General features: G+C 37.5%; 2 protein-coding genes across 4 annotated transcripts; one reads left to right on the top strand and one right to left on the bottom strand.

Moving 5' to 3' along the window:
* Nucleotides 1-5,848: 5,848 nt before the first annotated feature.
* Nucleotides 5,849-14,340, bottom strand: LOC111794931 (uncharacterized). 3 transcript variants are annotated; one of them, XR_015421110.1, is made up of 17 exons: nt 13,662-14,340; nt 12,806-12,927; nt 12,606-12,694; nt 12,485-12,520; nt 12,247-12,340; nt 11,270-11,312; nt 10,960-11,060; nt 10,774-10,838; nt 10,140-10,636; nt 9,938-10,025; nt 9,705-9,848; nt 8,359-8,927; nt 8,026-8,161; nt 7,884-7,952; nt 7,582-7,794; nt 7,171-7,398; nt 5,849-6,674 (listed from the first exon to the last, which is right to left on the bottom strand). XR_015421110.1 is itself a non-coding variant. In XM_023677128.2 (16 exons), the coding sequence occupies exons 1-16, from the start codon at nt 13,877-13,879 to the stop codon at nt 7,285-7,287; spliced, it is 2,598 nt and encodes an 865-aa protein (XP_023532896.1). In that variant the 5' UTR covers nt 13,880-14,340; the 3' UTR covers nt 6,883-7,284. The 3 variants fall into 3 exon arrangements, 2 of the variants coding, with proteins under 2 accessions (XP_023532896.1, XP_023532897.1); XM_023677128.2 differs by lacking the exon at nt 5,849-6,674 and having other exon boundaries at nt 6,883-7,398; XM_023677129.2 differs by lacking the exon at nt 5,849-6,674 and having other exon boundaries at nt 6,883-7,398; nt 9,705-9,845.
* On the top strand, nt 6,062-6,862 carry LOC111794932 (uncharacterized). Its single transcript, XM_023677131.2, has one exon. The coding sequence runs from the start codon at nt 6,062-6,064 to the stop codon at nt 6,734-6,736; it is 675 nt and encodes a 224-aa protein (XP_023532899.1). The 3' UTR covers nt 6,737-6,862.
* Nucleotides 14,341-19,357: the final 5,017 nt, after the last annotated feature.

Raw genomic sequence — 19,357 nt, 5'->3', positions numbered from 1 at the left:
GTGTTTTGTTCTTGAATGATAGACTGGGTTTTTCACCAACTGTATGGCACTCTGACTATCTGTATAAAGGATCTTCTTGCACTGCTTCCGGCCTAATTCTTCTAGATAGTCTGTCATCCATATCATCTCCTTTCCAGCTTCAGCTATGGCCACGTACTCAGCTTCAGTAGATGAAAGAGCAACGCATTTCTGAAGCTTAGACATCCAACTCACTGCTGTTCCATCTATAGTGTAGATATACCCAGATGTGCTCTTGCTGGAGTCTACATCTCCACTCAGATCAGCATCCACAAAACCTTGCAGAACTACTTTGCCATTGCCATAACAAAGTGTAGTATTGGATGTACCTCTCAGATATCTTAGAAGCCACTTCACAGCTTCCCAATGTTCCTTCCCTGGATTTGCCATGTACTTGCTAACAACTCCCACTGCATGTGTTATGTCAGGTCTAGTGCAGACCATAGCATACATCAAACTCCCAACTGCAGAAGCGTACGGAACTGATGCCATGTGCTCACGTTCCTCAACTGTCTTGGGAGATTGCCCCTTTGACAATTTAATATGATTTGCCAAGGGGGTAGTCCTGGGTTTAGCGTTATTCATCTTGAATTTGGACAACACCTTCTCAATGTACTGCTCTTGGGATAGATTTAATGTGCCAGCAGATCTATCTCGAGAAATCCTCATCCCAAGGATCTGCTTCGCTGCACCTAAATCTTTCATCTCAAATACTGAAGACAAGCTTGCCTTCAGGTGGTTTATCTCCCTCATACTTGATCCAGCAATTAGTATATCATCCACATACAGGAGTAGAAACACATAAGAATCAGTGTATTTCTTGAGGTAGCAACACTGATCCTTTTCACTTCTGTGGAAACCACTCTTGCTCATGAAGGAGTCAAACTTCTTGTACCATTGTCTCGGTGCTTGTTTCAGTCCATACAAGCTCTTATTGAGCTTACACACCATGTGCTCCTTGCTTGGAGCTGCAAATCCTTCGGGTTGTTGCATATAGATCTCCTCGTCTAGATCTCCATGTAAAAATGCCGTTTTTACATCCATTTGCTCAAGGTGCAAATTCTCCGATGCAACAATACTCAGTAGAATTCGGATAGTAGTTAATTTCACAACTGGAGAAAAGATCTCAGCATAATCAATGCCTTTTCTTTGTGAATATCCTTTAACTACTAACCGAGCCTTAAACCTCCTTCTGCCATCTGGTTCAACCTTGATTTTGAACACCCATTTGTTCAACAGAGCTCTCTTTCCTGTAGGCAACTCAGTCAGCACCCACGTATTATTCCTTTCAAGTGAGCTCATCTCATCATCCATGGCTTGCTCCCACTTAGTTGAATCTTCCACTTGTAGGGCCTCATCAAAGGACTCTGGTTCTCCTTCGTCAGTCAGCAACAGATAGTGTAATGAGGTTGAATATCTGTCTGGTGCTCTGGTAGTTCTGGATGATCTTCTCAACACCTGTTCAGGTGCAACTTGCTCCACGTCTGGTTCTTCAGCAATAGGATCAGCCACGTCTGGTTCTTCAGCAATAGGATCAGGAGTTTCTTGAGCTTCTGTTGTACCATCACTGTGTGAATTTTCTTGCCACTCAAATTCAACTCCCACTTGCTTCGTAGTCTCAGAGTTTATCTTCTCTCTGTCCTTGTACATGACATTTTCATCAAAGATCACATCACAGTGTCTTAGGATCTTCATATTTTTCTCATCCCAAAACCTATACCCGAACATGTCAGAGCCATAGCCTATGAAGTAGCATTTCACAGCCTTAGCATCAAGCTTATCTCTCTTCTCTGGATCAACATGAACATATGCAGTACAGCCAAAGGTTCTCAAGTGAGAGTACTTGAGTTCTTTTCCTGTCCATACTTCTTCGGGCAATTTGAACTTCAAGGGTACTGACGGCCCTCTATTAATCAAATATGCTGCTGTGTTCACAGCATCAGCCCAGAATGCCTTTGGCAATCCAGAATGAATCCTCATGCTTCTTGCTCGCTCATTCAAGGTTCTGTTCATCCTTTCTGCAATACCATTTTGTCTTGCCTTACCGGGAATTGTTCTTATTAATCTAATTCCCTCAGCTGCACAAAATGTTATAAACTCTGATTTGTTGTACTCTCCTCCATTGTCAGACCTCAGGCATTTGATCTTCAAGCCGGTCTGATTTTCAACTTCAGCTTTCCACTTCTTGAAGGTGGTAAACACATCTGACTTATGTTTCAGAAAGTAAACCCATACCTTCCTGCTGAAGTCATCGATGAAGGTGACGTAGTACCTTGATCCACCAAGTGATGAAACTGGAGATGGTCCCCAGACGTCTGTATGGACCATTTCCAACCGCACTTTCTTCGGTTCTCTGGCAGCCTTTGTGAAACTAACTCGTTTCTGTTTGCCCATAACGCAGCTCTCACAAAGACCCATATCAACAGATTTTAAGCCTTCTAAAGCTCCTTTCGCAGTGAGCATCTTCATTCCTTTGACGCTCATATGTCCAAGTCTATTGTGCCATAGACTTGAATTGGAAGCACTCTCAGCAGCAGCAGTCATGTTTATACACTCTGCAGTAGTGTATAAGGTTCCAGATTTTGTGCCACGCGCAACAACCATGGCCCCCTTCACAATCTTCCAGGAACTCTTTCCAAACTCTGCTGCATAGCCTGTGCTATCCAACTGACCAATAGAGATCAGGTTCTTCTTGAGACCAGGAATGTATCTGACATCTTGTAATGTCCATTGATTTCCTGCTGGAGTTTGTATGGAGACATCTCCCTTTCCTTCAATCTCCAAGGTTTTATTGTCGGCAAGATACACCTTCCCGAAATTTCCTGATTTGAAATTTCGAAACAATTCCTTACTTGGAGACGAATGGAACGATGCACCTGAATCCAAAATCCAGGATTCAGCTGGGCTATCCACACTAAGGATTAAAACGTCCTCAGCATCTTCTGTTGTGTATATAGAATCATCATCATCTTCAGATTTATGATTCTGCTTCTTCTTTAGCTTTGTACAATCTGTCCGAAAGTGTCCTTTTCCCCCACAGCTCCAACACGTTACGTTGGGTTTGTTTGGAGATTTTCCCCGGTTCTTTGATTTTGAACGCCCATGTTTGTTTGAGCTCTTTGATTTGCTTCTTCCCCTTCGATCAACACTGAGAGCATTGCCTGATGAATCTCCAGTTTCCCGTTTGCGAATACTTTCGCTGAGAACTACATCTCGAATTTCATCAAACTTCAGTTTATCAGATCCTCGGGAACTGCTGATTGCGGCAACAACAGTATCCCATGACTCGGGTAAGGATGACATCAAAATCAACGCTTTAATTTCATCTTCGAAATTAATTTCCACCGAACCCAGTTGACTTATGATCATATTGAATTCATTTATATGATCCGCAACACGTCCACCTTCAGACATCTGTAGATTGAACAATCTACGCATCAAATACACCTTGTTCATAGCCGACGGTTTTTCATACATATTTGACAGCGCCTTCATCAGATCTGACGTTGTCTTCTCCTTGATGATGTTAAACGCCACGTTTCTGGATAGCGTCAACCGGATCATCCCTAAGGCTTGTCGATCCTTGAGCTTCCACTGTTCCGTGGTCATGGTATCCGGCTTCACCCCCAACAGAGGTTCGTGAAGATCTTTCTGGTACAGATAATCTTCAATCTGCATCTTCCAGAAACCGAAATCGGATCCATCGAACTTCTCAATTCCAATCTTTGAACTTTCCATCTTCACAGATCGTGGTGAATTTTGCCTTGCTCTGATACCAGTTGTTAGGATCGCACAACAACGCACACGCTCGATCTAGATGAACACAAAGAGAAGGATAGAGAGAAGTTGCAAGGAGAACTCTGGCTAAAAGGATTTTTTATTGATGACTTCAGGCATGTACAACAAGAGAGTACAGAGAATAGAAAAGTACATTTAAGAGCTTTACTGGACGGGATATATATATGGTTCAGTCTACTAAATATAGCTTTACCAGATTTAACCATCTACTATATATAGCTATGTACCATATATAGCTTTACCGGATATAGCCATTGACCAAGCTATAAATACAGGGAGCAGACTCCATAACTCAACAAGATATTGTCCACTTTGACCCGTTACATATCAGTTATCAGTCTCACGATTTTAAAACGTTTTTATTAGAGAGAGATTTTCACACACATATAAGGAATGATTTGTTTTCCTCTCTGACTAACGTGGGATCTCACAGTTTTGTTTCATAATATTCAAAAGCAAGATACGTTAACTAGTTTAGTTCCTAATCATCTAGTTGTTCTTCAGTTGATTGTAGTCAGACGATCGATTCTATGTGTTTCCAACACGGTTTCCTTTCAAATTTTCTTGAATTGAAATGAAATGAAAAGACCCCAATCAACGTACCTACAACTATAAATAATGTTCATCAGCTAAACTACACTTCACTTGTGTTCATGGAGACAAAGATTCTGATTCGTGTAACTCCACAAAACTAGAAGCTACTAAAAGCTACTAAACCAAACTATTGTGTCACAGTGTTCCTAGTATTTATTCCCTTCCATATCATATGTGTTTCTTCTTAAACACCCACCAAACATTCCAAATTCCATGCAAATAACGGGTTTATGGATGTGAGATCGCACATTGGTTGGAGAAAGGAACGAAGCATACCTTATAAGCGTGTGAAAACCTCTCCCTAATAGACGCGTATTAAAACTATAAGGTTGACGGTGATACGTAACGGGTGAAAGCGGACAATATTTACTAGTGGTGGGCTTAAGTTGTTACAAATGTTATCAGAGTCTGTCGCTAGACATTGGTCGGAGTACATAGTAGACGCGTTTTAAAATTGTAAGGCTAACGACAATACATAACGAGCAAAATCGGGCAATATCTACTAGTGGTGAGCTTCGACTGTTTCAAATGGTATTAGAGTCAATCACCAGATGGTGCCAGACACGGGTCGGAGTAGAGCTAGACCCTTCCCATATATATTTGTTAAATTGATGAAAAAAAAAAAGTTTTTAAAAATTGATAAATCTAATTGAGGGTATTTAAAAATGGTTGGACAAAGTTGTAATTTAATCAGAAAAATAAAATAAAAGCAAAATAAAGGAAGCCCTAACAATATGAGTTTGATTTCAGCCCCCGCCCTTCTCTCTGTTCTTCTCCCTCGGGGATATATATAATTCCACCATTCCCACCACCGGTGCTTGATTTTCCAGGCTCACTGAGCGGCGGCTCTTCGATTCAAGCTTCTACCCACATCGCACTCCTTCGCTCACGTTGATCGTTTTTTGGGGCGTTCTGTTTTCATTTGGTAATCGTTGATTGGTTCACTCAGGTATTGCTGATTTCATCTGCATTTGAATTTTATTTCGTATGAAGTTGAGTTCTTGACTTATGTGTTGAAGCAGAAAGCGGATACACATTTTTTTCTTCCTCTTGGTTCCTGTTCTGTTTCCTTCGGATGATTTTTTCCTGTTAATTTTGCGATGTATACTTTGTTTGCGCTGAATAATTTTTGTTGAATTTCTGGTTGATTAAGTAACATTGATCTTCTTATATTACGAGTAAAGACTATGTTTTGTTGATTGATAGCGGGGAGGATTGATTTTCACCTCAGGCTTTCTGCAAGTTTGACTCCTTAAGGAGTATTATTGATTTTATTTGCATTTGAATTTGATTTGTTTTAAGACTATCACGGACACTATACTTTGGTAGCATGTTTACGCCCCACTTCTATTGCCTAATTTTTGCTATTTGTTTGGCTTAGTTTCAAACTTCTTGCTAGCATCAAGTAAACGAGTTGATGTTTCCCAAAAGTCTGGTCTGTTTGGAATGACTCTTCGAGTGTTAAAAAACACTTTCTTAGCTATTAAAAACATTTTTTAAGCACTTGGGAGTACTATTCTTGGCTCGAATTTGGGTTAAAGCCTATTCTCTGTGGTTATGTATGTGTATTCCACTCAAATATTGCCTATATTTCGTTGTTTATTGGCAGTTCTTTGGGTGTTTACAGAGCGGAACTCAGGTCAATTCCACAATGCAGTCTACTGAAGTCCCCATCTCCATGGAAGTGGAAGCAGTTCCAAGTAAATCGATAACTGAAGTCGGCATCTTGCCTCCAAAACCACTGTTTGAACCTCTAAAGCCTCATGAAATGAATGATGGCCGAGTTCAGTTCCGGAAGGTATCTGTTCCTCCACATCGCTATTCTCCTCTCAAGAAAGCATGGATGGAGATCTACACCCCAATATATGAGCAGATGAAAATCGACATCCGTATGAACCTCAAAGCTCGTAAAGTCGAACTCAAAACCAGAGCAGACACACCAGACATCAGTAACTTGCAAAAGTGTGCAGATTTTGTCCATGCCTTCATGCTGGGTTTTGATATAATTGACGCCATTGCACTCTTACGAGTGGACGAACTCTACGTAGAATCTTTTGAGATTAAAGATGTTAAAACACTTCGAGGCGAGCATTTGTCCCGTGCCATAGGCCGATTGTCTGGTAAAGCTGGTAAAACTAAGTTCGCCATTGAAAATGCTACAAAGACGAGGATAGTCATTGCAGACACCAAGATTCACATATTAGGATCCTTTGCCAACATCAAAATTGCTAGAGATTCTCTTTGCAGCCTCATTTTAGGTTCCCCTGCAGGTAAAGTTTATTCGAAATTAAGAGCAGTTACTGCTAGATTGGCTGAAAGGTTCTGATCTTTTATGATTTTTTTCATACTAGTTATTTGAGGGAGAGTGTAACTTCATTGAAATTCTTGTCCATTAAAGTTTTTTCCTTGATGACTTCTATTATTCAATATATTGGTTCAAGTAACTTGGATATCTGCTAGGAAAGACTTGAATTTCCACTTATGATACAAACTCTATAACCTTTATAGTTTAAATACATAAAAATTACACATCAATGATGTACAAATCCTATGGTATGTTCCTCATGGTCCAAAACATATCATTCCCAACACCGTGCACTCGAAAACATTATAATCAAAATCTTTAAACGATAGATACGAGGTAACGGTTTGAACATTGGCCTAAGAATTCATTCATAACCCATAACCCATTTCTTAACCATATGACTCGAAACAAATGACAGATACCATTAGAACGATACTGTTGTTGATTGAACTTGCCTGAGATCCCCGGATGTCACGACTTTGCATCCAGAAAGCATCTTGTTTTTCCTTGAATGTTGTTCATACCCGCTCGACCTTACGTGTTTAGGATACGAAGCTTGCATCTACATTCTATAGGAAGTAAGTAAGCTGTTGCTTTTTTCTTGAACCTCCCTCTCCATACAACTCATTCCATTGCTTCAACTCATTCATCACTGATCCTTCAGAAGCAAAACTTGCAGCAACCTGCAACACATGACACACATAAAGTCCAATATTATTTCGAAATCGGTATCTAGTAAACTATGTCCATGAGATCCAGGTTAATCCTTACAAACGATATATCGAAATGAAACAAGTTACACGAGCCACGAAGTTGTAAATAAAGACGACCCACATCTCAAAATTAAGGGAAACACAGATATTCACCTGATTTTTTGCCTGTCTCATATCATCCATATTTAAAGGCCTCAGAATGATCACTTGTTCCTCTTTTTCTTCCTCTTTCGTAACGGTCATATCTTCCGAGTTATTTTCTTTCTTCTTGTCGTTCTCGTTCTCGTTCTTGGTCTCGGTCTCCATCTCTGTCTCCGTTTTCTCCTCCTTCTGCTGCTCCTCCTTCAGCTCTCTTTGCTTCTTTTCCTATAAAAGATGGAAGTTAAAGATTCATTTTTTTTTTCAGAACTTGGATGATAAAACATTTCATGTGGGAATAGCTTAATGGAAGTTACCAAATCCTTCAATCTCTCTTGTTGCAAGAGCTCCCGAACGGGCCGATAAGCTGCAGTCACGCACAAATTCTGTTGCCGGAAGTAAAGGTCGTGAGCTGATCGATGGAACTAAGCGATTAATTCAAGTAATAAGAGTACACACCTTGAGATCACTTCCACTGTACCCTTCTGTCATAGTTGCAAGCTCCTTGAAATCAAGATCTTCAGCCTTCTCCTTTGAAAGAAGAGTTCTCAAGATCATTTCCCTGCTCTCCACTGATGGAAGACCAACCATAATTCTGCTCAATGGAATAGATTGAAGGATTAGACAGCGAGTCCCTCAAGAACGATATGTCGATAATTAATACTTCACTATAATTTTCATTTTAGCAACGAGCTTGGCGAGTTTCGGCGAAGATAATGGCACTACATTAGCCCATGTCCTCACCAATTACATGACTCGTCAAGGGATCACGGGAAACAAAAGTATTCCTACCTGCGCTCGAATCGACGAATGATGGCTTCATCGAGGTCAAATGGCCTGTTGGTTGCAGCAAGAACTAGTATTCTCTCATCATTTCTAGTCAGCAATCCATCCCAGTGTGACATGAATTCATTTTTAATCTTCCGCATGGCCTCATGCTCTCCCACTCTAGTCCGCTGGCCAAGCATGCTATCGACTTCATCGACAAAAATAATTGTAGGGGAGACCTTTGCTGCAAGCGTAAACAGTGCCCGAACGTTCTTTTCGTCTTCCCCAAACCATTTAGAAGTGATTGTGGACATCGAAACATTAATGAAACTTGCTCCAGCTTCATTAGCAATGGCCTTCGCCAGCATCGTTTTACCCGTACCAGGAGGGCCGAAAAGCAAAATACCCCTACAAGGTTTGAGAAGCCCGCCTTTAAAGAGGTCTGGTCGTCGGAGAGGAAGCATGACTAATTCCTGTAAGGACTCTTTGATCTCATCCAAGGAACCTATGTCTGCAAATGTCACCCCGATTTCGTTTGCAGGGATAACTTCCGGTCTTATACGCTTCTCAAATTCGTTGTCGGGAAGGACTTCCTGTCGTACATAAATGAAATATTAAAGAAGGAAGCAATGGGGTGGAAGAAATGCCAACATTGATCATAAAAACTGAAATTTTGGTGAAACGATACTGATGGGTAGCGAAGCCGAAACCTCAATTCCAAACACTAGAATCGACAATAAAGACATGACGATCGTGTTTCGGGTATCAAGGTAGTTACCAACAGTCACTCATAAAATTGGTAATCAAATGTTTTAAGACAATGCAGTGGCCTATGATTAACGAACATGTTTAGTTGTTAGTGTATCCGCCCAAACCCACCATAGTTACCAACAGTCACTCATAAAATTGGTAATCAAATGTTTTAAGACAATGCAGGGGCCTATGATTAACGAACATGTTTAGTTGTTAGTGTATCCGCCCAAACCCACCATTAGCAAATATTGTCCGCTTTGGCTTGTTATGTATCGTTGTCAACCTCGCGGTTTTACAACGCGTCTACTAGGGAGAGGTTTCCACACCCTTATAAGGAATGTTTCGTTCTTCTCTCCAACTGATGTGGGATCTCACAATCCATTCCCCTTGGCTCCCAACGTCCTCGTTGACACACCGCCCGGTGTCTGGCTCTAATAACATTTGTAACAACCAAAACCCACTACTAGCAAATATTGTCCGCTCTGACCCGTTACATATCGTCGTCAGCCTCACGGTTTTAAAACGCGTCTACTAGAGAGAAGTTTCCACACCCTCATAAGGGAAGTTTCGTTCCCCTCGAAAATAAATGCAACCCATGAGGTATAGAATGAACTTACAGGTGCTTTTTGTGGAGGTACATTCTCAACATCTTTCTTCACTATAGGTACAGATTTATCTGCCTCTCCTCTGTTTTCTGCAGCTGGATTTTCAGATTTTGATTCAGTCTTCACCCCGACAGCATCGTCCCCCGGGGCTTCCTGCTAAATAAGAAAGAAAAACATATTATTAAGCAAAATGAAGTAGAAAGATAAACGTTTTCCAAAGTAAATTATCGAAACATAAACCGAACCTTCGATGATTCTGCATTCGTCTCTAGCTTTAGAGTGTCTTTACCTTCATTATTTCCTTCCTGGAATATACTCAACCCATGGGATAAACTGCTCCAGAACCAGATTTTTATTAATATATGCATCATTCATGGATGCTTTATCTTTTCATCTCTCTTTTTATTTTGGGGGAATGTTAATCTTAGCATGGAATATGGTGAGTACCTCTTGGAAGATATCAGAAGTTTTCCGTTTCGGTATTCGGGATCCCTGTTGTTCATTAAATGATAGGATATCGCCGATACGACGATTTCTTCGATATAATTACTAAGAACCATGGTGTCTGCATGGCAGATTGATCCAAGATCATCACATTCAAGATCATTTGCAGCAAGAACTTCAGCAATGTGGTTTTTGTTATCTTGGAACTGAATCATCTTCATGTCCTCTTCCAATTGAGCTTTCCAGCTGACAAGATGATTCTCGTCTTCAGGGGGTCGAATTTCGACACTATACCGAAATAAACAGGTCAGTCTGTCGTCGACATCTCCGCAATCATTTTCCAAGTCTACCATTCTCGAACCGAGTACTAGAACTGATCCAGAGAGCTTGTTCAGAAATCTATGGAACAGATTGTACCGCCTCTGTGATTGAAGAAGAAGTCTCTCGACATCTCGTAGATACAAAATTACGGAATTGGTTTCGGATACCGACACCAAGACCTGTACAATTCAAACGATTAGACAAATTTTCAGTCCATTGTAACAAGGTCTACTCAAACAAATAACATCTCCATCAGCCATCCATACGTCGAAGATGAGGAATATATCGACGATCAAACAACTCGTACGTGGATTACCTTATAAAGCGACTGAAGAAAAAGTTTCTCATCAAAACACCAACTATTTGTGCGCTTGACAGAAGCTGAAAGAGATAAGAACCATATTAGAAATCGAGAATATCGATACAGTCTCTTGATCATCGACTTCATCACAATTGTCGTTAAAAAGTTCGATTTCATATTCATTAGGATTTTGGATTTAACCTGAATTTGTTGAAGCACAATTCGATGAGATGCTACTAATATCAGACGCAGTAGAAGCATTTCTCCGAAGTTTTGGAGGATTGGACGGGCCATCGGTACTTCTGCAGATTAAAAAGAATATAGACACTAGTTACGAATTAGAACATAGCATGCAACTCTGTGATGCGTCGTCCGATGGTATGGTTATGAGCAGCCACCAACAAAATTAAAGTTTCATGGGGGCATACGTGCCCAACTGCCATCATACGATGTCGATCATATTGCAAGTAGAGAAACTGGTCATGTTATGATAAGACATGGAATACTCTACCTTGATTGAATGTCTGTAGTACTGCTTTGCCTTCTTAAATTGCCTATAAGAGAAAATGGGAATGAGATGATCAATAACTACAAATTTTTCTATTGAACTTCAAAGGAACTAAAGAGATACTCTGTTGTCCAGCTTTATTGACATTATAATCAATCAGAATAACCTTAAAAACAGCCATTAGAGATAAGTTTTAACGGCCCAAGCCCACCGCTAGTAGATATTGTCCTCTTTGGGCTTTCCCTTTCGGGCTTCCCCTCAAGGTTTTTAAAACGCGTCTACTAGGGAGAGGTTTCCACGCCCTTATAAAGAATGTTTCGTTCTCCTCCCCAACCGATGTGAGATCTCACAACCCAACCTCCCTTCGGGGCCCAGCGTCCTCGCTGACACTCGTTCCCTTCTCCAATCGATGTGGGACCCCTCAATCTACCCCCCTTCAGGGTTTGGCGTCCTCGCTGACACTCGTTCTCTTCTCCAATCGACGTGGGACCCCTCAATCCACCCCCCTTCGGGGCCAGCGTCCTTGTTAGCACACCGCCTCATGTCCACCCCCCTTCGGAGCTCAGCCTCCCTTTCTCTGATACCATTTGTAATGGCCCAAGCCCACTCCTAGTAGATATTGTCCCCTTTAGCTTTCCCTTTCGGGTTTTCCCTCAAGGTTTTTAAAACGCGTTTGCTAGGGAGAGATTTCCACACCCTTATAAAGAATGTTTCATTCTCCTCTCCAACCAATGTGAGATCTCACATAAGTACTTTATGTATATTTGAATAAGGAGAACACAAAACTCGGGAGTTTATTAAATGATAAAAATTAACGAAAAGAATTCAGATCGATGAGAATATGTATCAGGTGCCAAGGAAAAAGATATGAGATCTTAAGTGTGCGGAAAAGAGGACCTTCTTTCTTGATAAGACGAAGTAACTTGTCACCTACATGAGGAACATTTGTCTTGGAAATGGAAAACATATGTTTTTCATACCTCTAGTATTTCCACTCGTAGGAAGAATCGAGAAGGAACCCCAAACGCTAGACACACGCTCCAACGCCGCCTCAGAGATGGACCTCTTGAATGACTGCAAAAGTAAACCATCAATCAGGAATAGCTCCTTTCTATGTCCTCCTCAAGCTATAGGTTTTGAAGTTAAGGTACTCATGCATCATATAGTACAGCTAGATAACTATTGCCGAGTTCAAGTTCGTTGGCAGTTCGAACTTACCGGTTCTTTCTTGGCACAACCATATTTGCTCTGCATCTGTAGCCAAGTTAGACATTGGTGGTATTAGTCTCAATATGCCACAAACCAAAACTGAAAAGTCAAGCTAGTGTAGATAAGATACCTTTAGAGAAAAGTCAGAAACGTCTAACAACAGCAACTTCGACTCGAAGTGTTGCGCCAGAGCCTTGGCAAGCATTTGGTGGTACAGTTCTTTATGGAAAAGAAACAGAAAATACAACCAGATTGCATCATATACTGTGCCCTGAAAAGTATTGTTTTGCTACTACAAGGTACTTGAGGCGGAAGCGTCATAGTCCATACCTGTCGGTCCTGAAAGCAAAATAGCCCGACTCGCTGGTGAAAGATTTCTGGTGTGCTTGGAGATGTCACAATGCTTCAAACGAACATATGCAGCACTCATCAAGAGCATCCTCGTCCTCTCACTGTGATTACCATCAGAGCAGAAAGATCAGTGACTAGAACATGAAAATACGAATTCAAGAAACGAGATTGTGGGTACGTAATGTCGAAGTGTCATGGAGGAATCATAGAAAATTCCCAAAATCAAACTCGAAAACAACGATTTTCTAATCCATGGGAATGAAAACACTTAAGCTACAAAGATTCTCTTCATATATGGTACAAAAACATAGTTAAAAGGATTAAAAGGAAGTAAAGAACAAGAAAGCTCAACAATCTCCAAGAACATAAACTGAAAGATGTAAACAAACTGACATCAAAGTAGATTTAACATTGAACTTCCAATGAACTACTCCATTGTATTGATATACTCTTATAATTTTGAGTATTGATCACTATAGATGCAGCAAACATAAAAACAATAGTGACTGAAAAAAATGGTACAAGACATGGCCATCTCTAAGCTCATCGTCACCTCTTCCATTCACCAAGAGTATAAGAATCCAATCCTCAGTAGATACCGTCGAATGGAACGTTTTAAACGAAGTTTTACCATAACCTCTAATTTCTCATGGATTAATCCATACAAACATGGTGATATCTGGAAGGGGGCAGAATAACAAATATCTCTAGAATCACCTACAGAAACATTCAAGCTTAAACCAAAATCTAAAAGCAAGAAAAACATTCCAGCCACCAAAGAAAAGAAAGATGTTACGAGCAGTTCATGATAGGAGAAAGAAGCATGTTATATTACCTAAGATAATAAGGAAACTCATCAAAAGTAACATCGCTATTTCTGCCATCAACGAGCTGCCTGATGAGCTCCTGTTCAATCTTCTGCCCTGTAATCTCATCAGAAGAGGTATTCCCAGCAACCCATTTGCCAACAGCTTGTCCAGAGCTCAATCCAAGGCCAACCCCAACTCCAACCCCAACGCCCAAAGCAGACAGAAAAATGTGCTTCTGTTCCATCACCACCAAACACACACACCCACAAACAAAAATTCCCTTCCCCTCCTTTCCCAAACACAGATTAAAACCGATTCAAACCCAACAAAAACCCGACCATCTATTAGCTACTCGATGATGATCTTGTAAGAAGTTGCAAGATTTGGGGTTGAAAATCCCAGAAAAGAGGGAAGAATGGAGGGGATTATTGAAAAGGGTATTGGCAGAAAGAGGGAAGGAATGCGTTGGTGGGAAAAAGCAGAGAAAAATATTGGGATTGTGGGCTGGGAGACGACGTTGGTGGGAGGGTGTTGAGAGGTTAAGAGTATTATAGAGAGCTATATATAGCATGGAGTGTCCTGTAATGGTGGACGTTGAAATTCCTTCCCAAATTTCAAAACCAAAATAGGCAAAACCCAAAAGCCCTTACACTCCCTCAGCTTTCTTTTGACTTCCTTGTGCATTTTCAGCACCATTAAACCCAATTCTGCAACTTTCTTTATTTTTCCTTTTCTGTGTGCTTTTATATACTCATATAAATATGTAAACATCTGTGGAGAAAAAAAAAATAAAATTAGAATTTCATTTTTATAATTTAATAAAATTACACAAAAAAAAAGTCTAAAAAATCAATTTTTTTTATCAAATTATTTATGAGATTTTAGTGATGAATATGAATGTTTATATGTATATATAATTGAATTATTTTTTTATTTTTTATTTAATAGTATAAAATTATAAAATTGCCACGTGCGGATGTTACGGTGGTATCACCCGCATGTGAATATTTGCGTTTCCCTCAAGAAAACTGCTCTGCGTTATCGTCTCCTTCTTCACCCTCCCGTCCTCAACTCTTTATAATTTTTGTAATTAAAATTAGCCACATATTATATTATAATACTCCATCTAATTTTTTTTTAATATAATACTCAATATGTTTTTTTTTTTTTTCTTTTTCAGAATTTAATATAATACTTAATAAATTTTATAATATTTTTGCGTATCTTATAAGAATATTTGATTTCATTCCAATTTTTTAAACTAATGTACTAAATCTAAGTCATAATATTTACTGAATATAATATATAAAATATATTATATTGGTATGCATTGTTTTGTAATTAAATTATATTATATGTTGTTTTTTCTTTTAAAGAAAATATTAAATTTGAAATAAATTGACATGTCACAAATTCACGAATGGATGAAATTGATGCATTGCATTAAAGTCTTGGCAGGTTAATTATTGGACGTGCATTATTAGAAATGCATTTGAATGACATCGAATCCAATTGAATAATGATTGAAAATTATATGTACAATTTTTAAATTAATATTAGCCACTATATTTAATTTTTAAAACAAAAAACATTGACATTATATTGTATGCTTTCGGTGGCATGGTAACACACCACATGGGACTACTCCAAAAGTTTGTCCCAATGTTTTGGTCTCTTTCTGTTCGTTATTTTCTCAAATTCATTTTTAAAATGATGTATTAATTAATATCTTTTGAAAGAAAAAGACGTGACCTTAAAAAAGTAAAAAAAAAATTACTATGATACGAGTTATGGAGATGCAATTCAATTATTTAAATAGAAATGTCTGATTCTATTAAAATATATTAAGATCCTTTATTTATTTATTATATTTTATATATATAATGAATAGTTTAGGGAGTTGGAAGTTGAAAAGAAATAATAAAAATAGAAAATAATAATTGAAGCGCAAAATTTAAAGAAAAAAGTATATATATAATTTAACTAATTTTTTTATTTAGCAAGTTGGGGAAGGTATTGACAAATAAAAGTCTGTGCATATGGAATTTCCAATAGACTACAAATCGACATTTCAACTAACCAATCACACAAATAAAGAGAAAAATTCAATTTTAATAAATAAATAATGAATTAAATATCATTAAAAAAAAATTAACCCAATGATCACTATAATAAAATAAAAAAATTATTAAAATGGGTGTAACTATTTCCATCAGGAGGGTTGTTATTCTACTGACTCAATAATCACTATATACAATAGGTGTAGTGTAACGACTCAATCCCACCACTAGTAAATAGTAGTTGTGTTTGGATTTTTCATTCCAGATTCCCTTGAAAATTTTAAAACAGGAAGAGGTTTTGTTTTATTTTACTCCTCAACCATGTGGGATCTGACAATCCACTCCCCTTGAGACCAGCGTTTTCGTTGGCACACCATTAGATGTTTGGCTTTGATACTATTTATAATGCCTCAAGCCCACATTTCCTCAAAGTTTTAAAACGCGTTTGTTAATGAGAGATTTCCACATCCTTGTAAAAAAAATATTTCATTATTCTCTCCAAGCGACGTGGAATCTTAAAAAATAATAAAATTGAAAGTTATTTATAAATTAATATTGAACGGATGGAATGAAAACAACATCTAAACCAGAAAAGATGTAAAAGGTGATGGAATGACACATTGGTTTGGTTGAAGATTTTGATGAAAGTGATGAAACCCCATAAGTGCAAGAATGAATAGATTTGTTTGGGAACATATTTTGTCTATGTGAGATTTTTTTTTTTAATTAAAAAAAAAAAAGATTCCATTTTGTTGTCTTTTTAATTCATATTTCCCTTTCAATGCTTAGCTTTTTTAGGGATTTTTATGTGTGTGAAGGGTTAGTGGGGATCTATGCATTGTATTTCTTAATTATAATCGATGTGGGTCCAATTTAATTAAGGTCCGTAAAAGCTACCTATACCAACTTTTTCTAAAATATATTATTATTTTTATTTGGTGGAAATTATAATGATAGCAAATAACTTATAAACAAATTTATGGACCCTCGTAGACAATGTCTTGTTCTCCTCTTTCAACTGATTTGAGATCTTATAATCCACCTTTCTTCATGGCCTAACACTATTGCTGACACTCGTTCCTCTCTCTAATCGACGTGAGATTTCACAATCCACCCCTTTTGGAGTCCAACATTCTTCTTGACACTCGTTCCTCTCTCCAATCGATGTGAGATCATCGTGGTATCAATTCATTCAAATACTTCTTTTTTATTCGGGTGTAATATTATAACTAAGAGAATAACGATTCAAACATGGAAAAAGTAAAGATATCTTAACTATTAAGCTAAACATAGTTGACAAAAAAAGTAAAAGATTTACGAGATTGAATTGGACGACGATGAAAGTTAGAAGCTTTGAAAGTCTTATAAAACTTGAAGGAAAGAAGCCATTTGTTTATGTCAGGCGTTTGATGATTTGGAGAACCCATCTTCTTTTGTCCTTAGAATGAGAGGTCTTTTTCCAACTCGCCCCTCACATGCTTTGGTTCTTCTTGGTAGGAAATATCTTTTTTTTTTTTTTTTTTTTTTTTTTTTGTGGGTTACACGTAATGGCCACTATACTTTTTACCCTATATTTAATTATTTTATTACGAGTCATATCGATAAATATTTATATATATATATATATATATATATATATATATATATATATATATATATTTAAAAAAAAAAACCCACAATAAAAAGCTGCTTTAAAACCACCATTTTAAAATTTTCTTTTTTCTTTTCTTGGATTTAATTGGGAAAAAATTATCCCACGAATGGTTTGCGTTTAAAGTGGCCAATAGTCAGAAAAATAAATAAATAATTTATTAATTAATTAAAATCTTACCTTTTTATTTAAATTTTTTAATTATTTAGCAATTTCTTTTTTTAACTTTTTGGAGATTGAATAAAGAACCCAAAAGATCTAATTCACCTTTCCTGTTTAAGGACAAAGAAAGGTATCTTGGAAAAGATTCACACCACTCCTCAATATTCCCCCACCAAATATACCTATACATTTAGGGCCCGTCAATCTCTCTAACTTTAAAATTGTTCCCTTTTACGCTCAGTCACTCAATCAATTAAAACATATATATATATATTTTTTCAACAAAATATTTATATATATCCGAGTCACGAGAAATACTAAAATTTGAGTATTAGCGGAGTCTAAATCGCTACTGTGTTATTTCTTCTTGATTACGATTGATTTTATTAATAAAAAAAGCATATTTTAAAAAATTAGTAGGGTTGAATTGGAGAAGGTGTGGCCTAGACAACTCGAGTAGTGTCGGTTGAAAATGTATAGCGCAAAAGCCGATAATAATATGCAAGAGAAGTCGTTTCTTTTCTGTCTTTTTCCATTCCATCTGCCTTTTTTTCTTTTTTTGATTGGGTATGAATGGCTAGGAACATAACATCCATGATCTTCTACGGCTTTTGTCATGGCCTTGACCAAATTGTTTTCCTTTACACGCAAGAGAGAGATTCGTAAAGGGGCCACCTTTAATGTTTGTTTCTCTATCGATTTCTTTCGCGCTCATGGTAGATCGTTCGATCGAGAAAGTTTTTAACTTTGTTTGTAGTTTGTATCGTTCGATTAATCGAACTTTAGGTATGTATCCACGTGTTTGTAGATTGATTGAAAAGGAGTAACGAGGAAAAGAAAAATAGTTTTGAATAAGTATTCTTTTTGTAACGCCTCGTACCCGTGATTTGAATCGAAATTTAGCGTGAGATTTCACCTCGGTTGGAGAGGATAACGAAATATTACCTATGAGGGTGTGAAAATTTCTCTCTAACATTCGCGTTTTTAAAACTGTGAGGCTAATAATGATATATAATTGACGAAACGAAGAACTACATGAAGAAAAGAAGATGCACGTTATTGGAATAAATAGTAATTTTAATTTTATTTTTAAATAAAGGCACGTGGTAAAAAAAATAAAAAATAAATAAAGCAGCTCCCCTTCGTCCATTATGAGAGAGAGAAAAGTTGAGGAAAGTAAGTAGGCGATGGTGGGACACGTGTATTACAGTTGCTGACGTCACTCTTTAAAGAAAATGGTGAAATTACATATTCTTGTTAATTAGGTCAAAAGAGAGTGCAACTTGGCAACCATTAATTCCACTAATTAACACACACATTATTAATGCAACTAATCTCATATTTTCACCTTTAATCACTGATTAACTTTTCAATGATTTGATTCATTAATTTTTATTTATTTACTGTTTCATACGTTAATATACACGTTCATATCGTAATGAAAGATTCTACGGTACTCTTAACTAAAGAGGCCCACCGAACTTAAATTTCAAATTATAAAAAGAAGTTTAGGTGAGAGACGATAATTAATTTTAGTTAGTACTAAGATGAAAGGATGGATAAGGTAAAAGTAATTAAAGTAATTAATGAAAAGCACTAATTTCTTCCCCACCTTCTTAATTTTCTAATAATGGAACTAACTCATAGGTTCCAAATGAGGGTTTTTTCAATTTCATTAATTAAGAAAAGCATGTTAATTTAATTTAATTTAATTGTTTATTGAATCTTTGCCTACTTTTCTTGGTCATGATGTGTATATTGATTATTATATGTACATATAAACATAGTGCTTCCTTTTCTTTTTTTTTTTTTAAATAAATAAAAGAAAAAAAAATATTATGGAAAACTT

This window comes from Cucurbita pepo, chromosome 5, assembly GCF_057944985.1.
Source record: "Cucurbita pepo subsp. pepo isolate OVF chromosome 5, ASM5794498v1, whole genome shotgun sequence".
Lineage (NCBI taxonomy): Eukaryota > Viridiplantae > Streptophyta > Magnoliopsida > Cucurbitales > Cucurbitaceae > Cucurbita > Cucurbita pepo.
Note: the sequence above shows the minus strand (reverse complement) of the source record. Positions and strands in the feature narration are given on the sequence as shown.

Coding starts and splice junctions, on each gene's coding strand:
- LOC111794932 (XM_023677131.2), top strand. CDS start 6,062: ATGCAGTCTACTGAAGTCCCCATCTCCATGGAAGTGGAAGCAGTTCCA.
- LOC111794931 (XM_023677128.2), bottom strand. CDS start 13,879: ATGGAACAGAAGCACATTTTTCTGTCTGCTTTGGGCGTTGGGGTTGGA. Junction 12,695..12,805: donor TTTGCTTTCAGGACCGACAG/GTATGGACTATG, acceptor TTTTCCATAAAG/AACTGTACCACCAAATGCTT. Junction 8,162..8,358: donor ATTCGTCGATTCGAGCGCAG/GTAGGAATACTT, acceptor TCCATTGAGCAG/AATTATGGTTGGTCTTCCAT.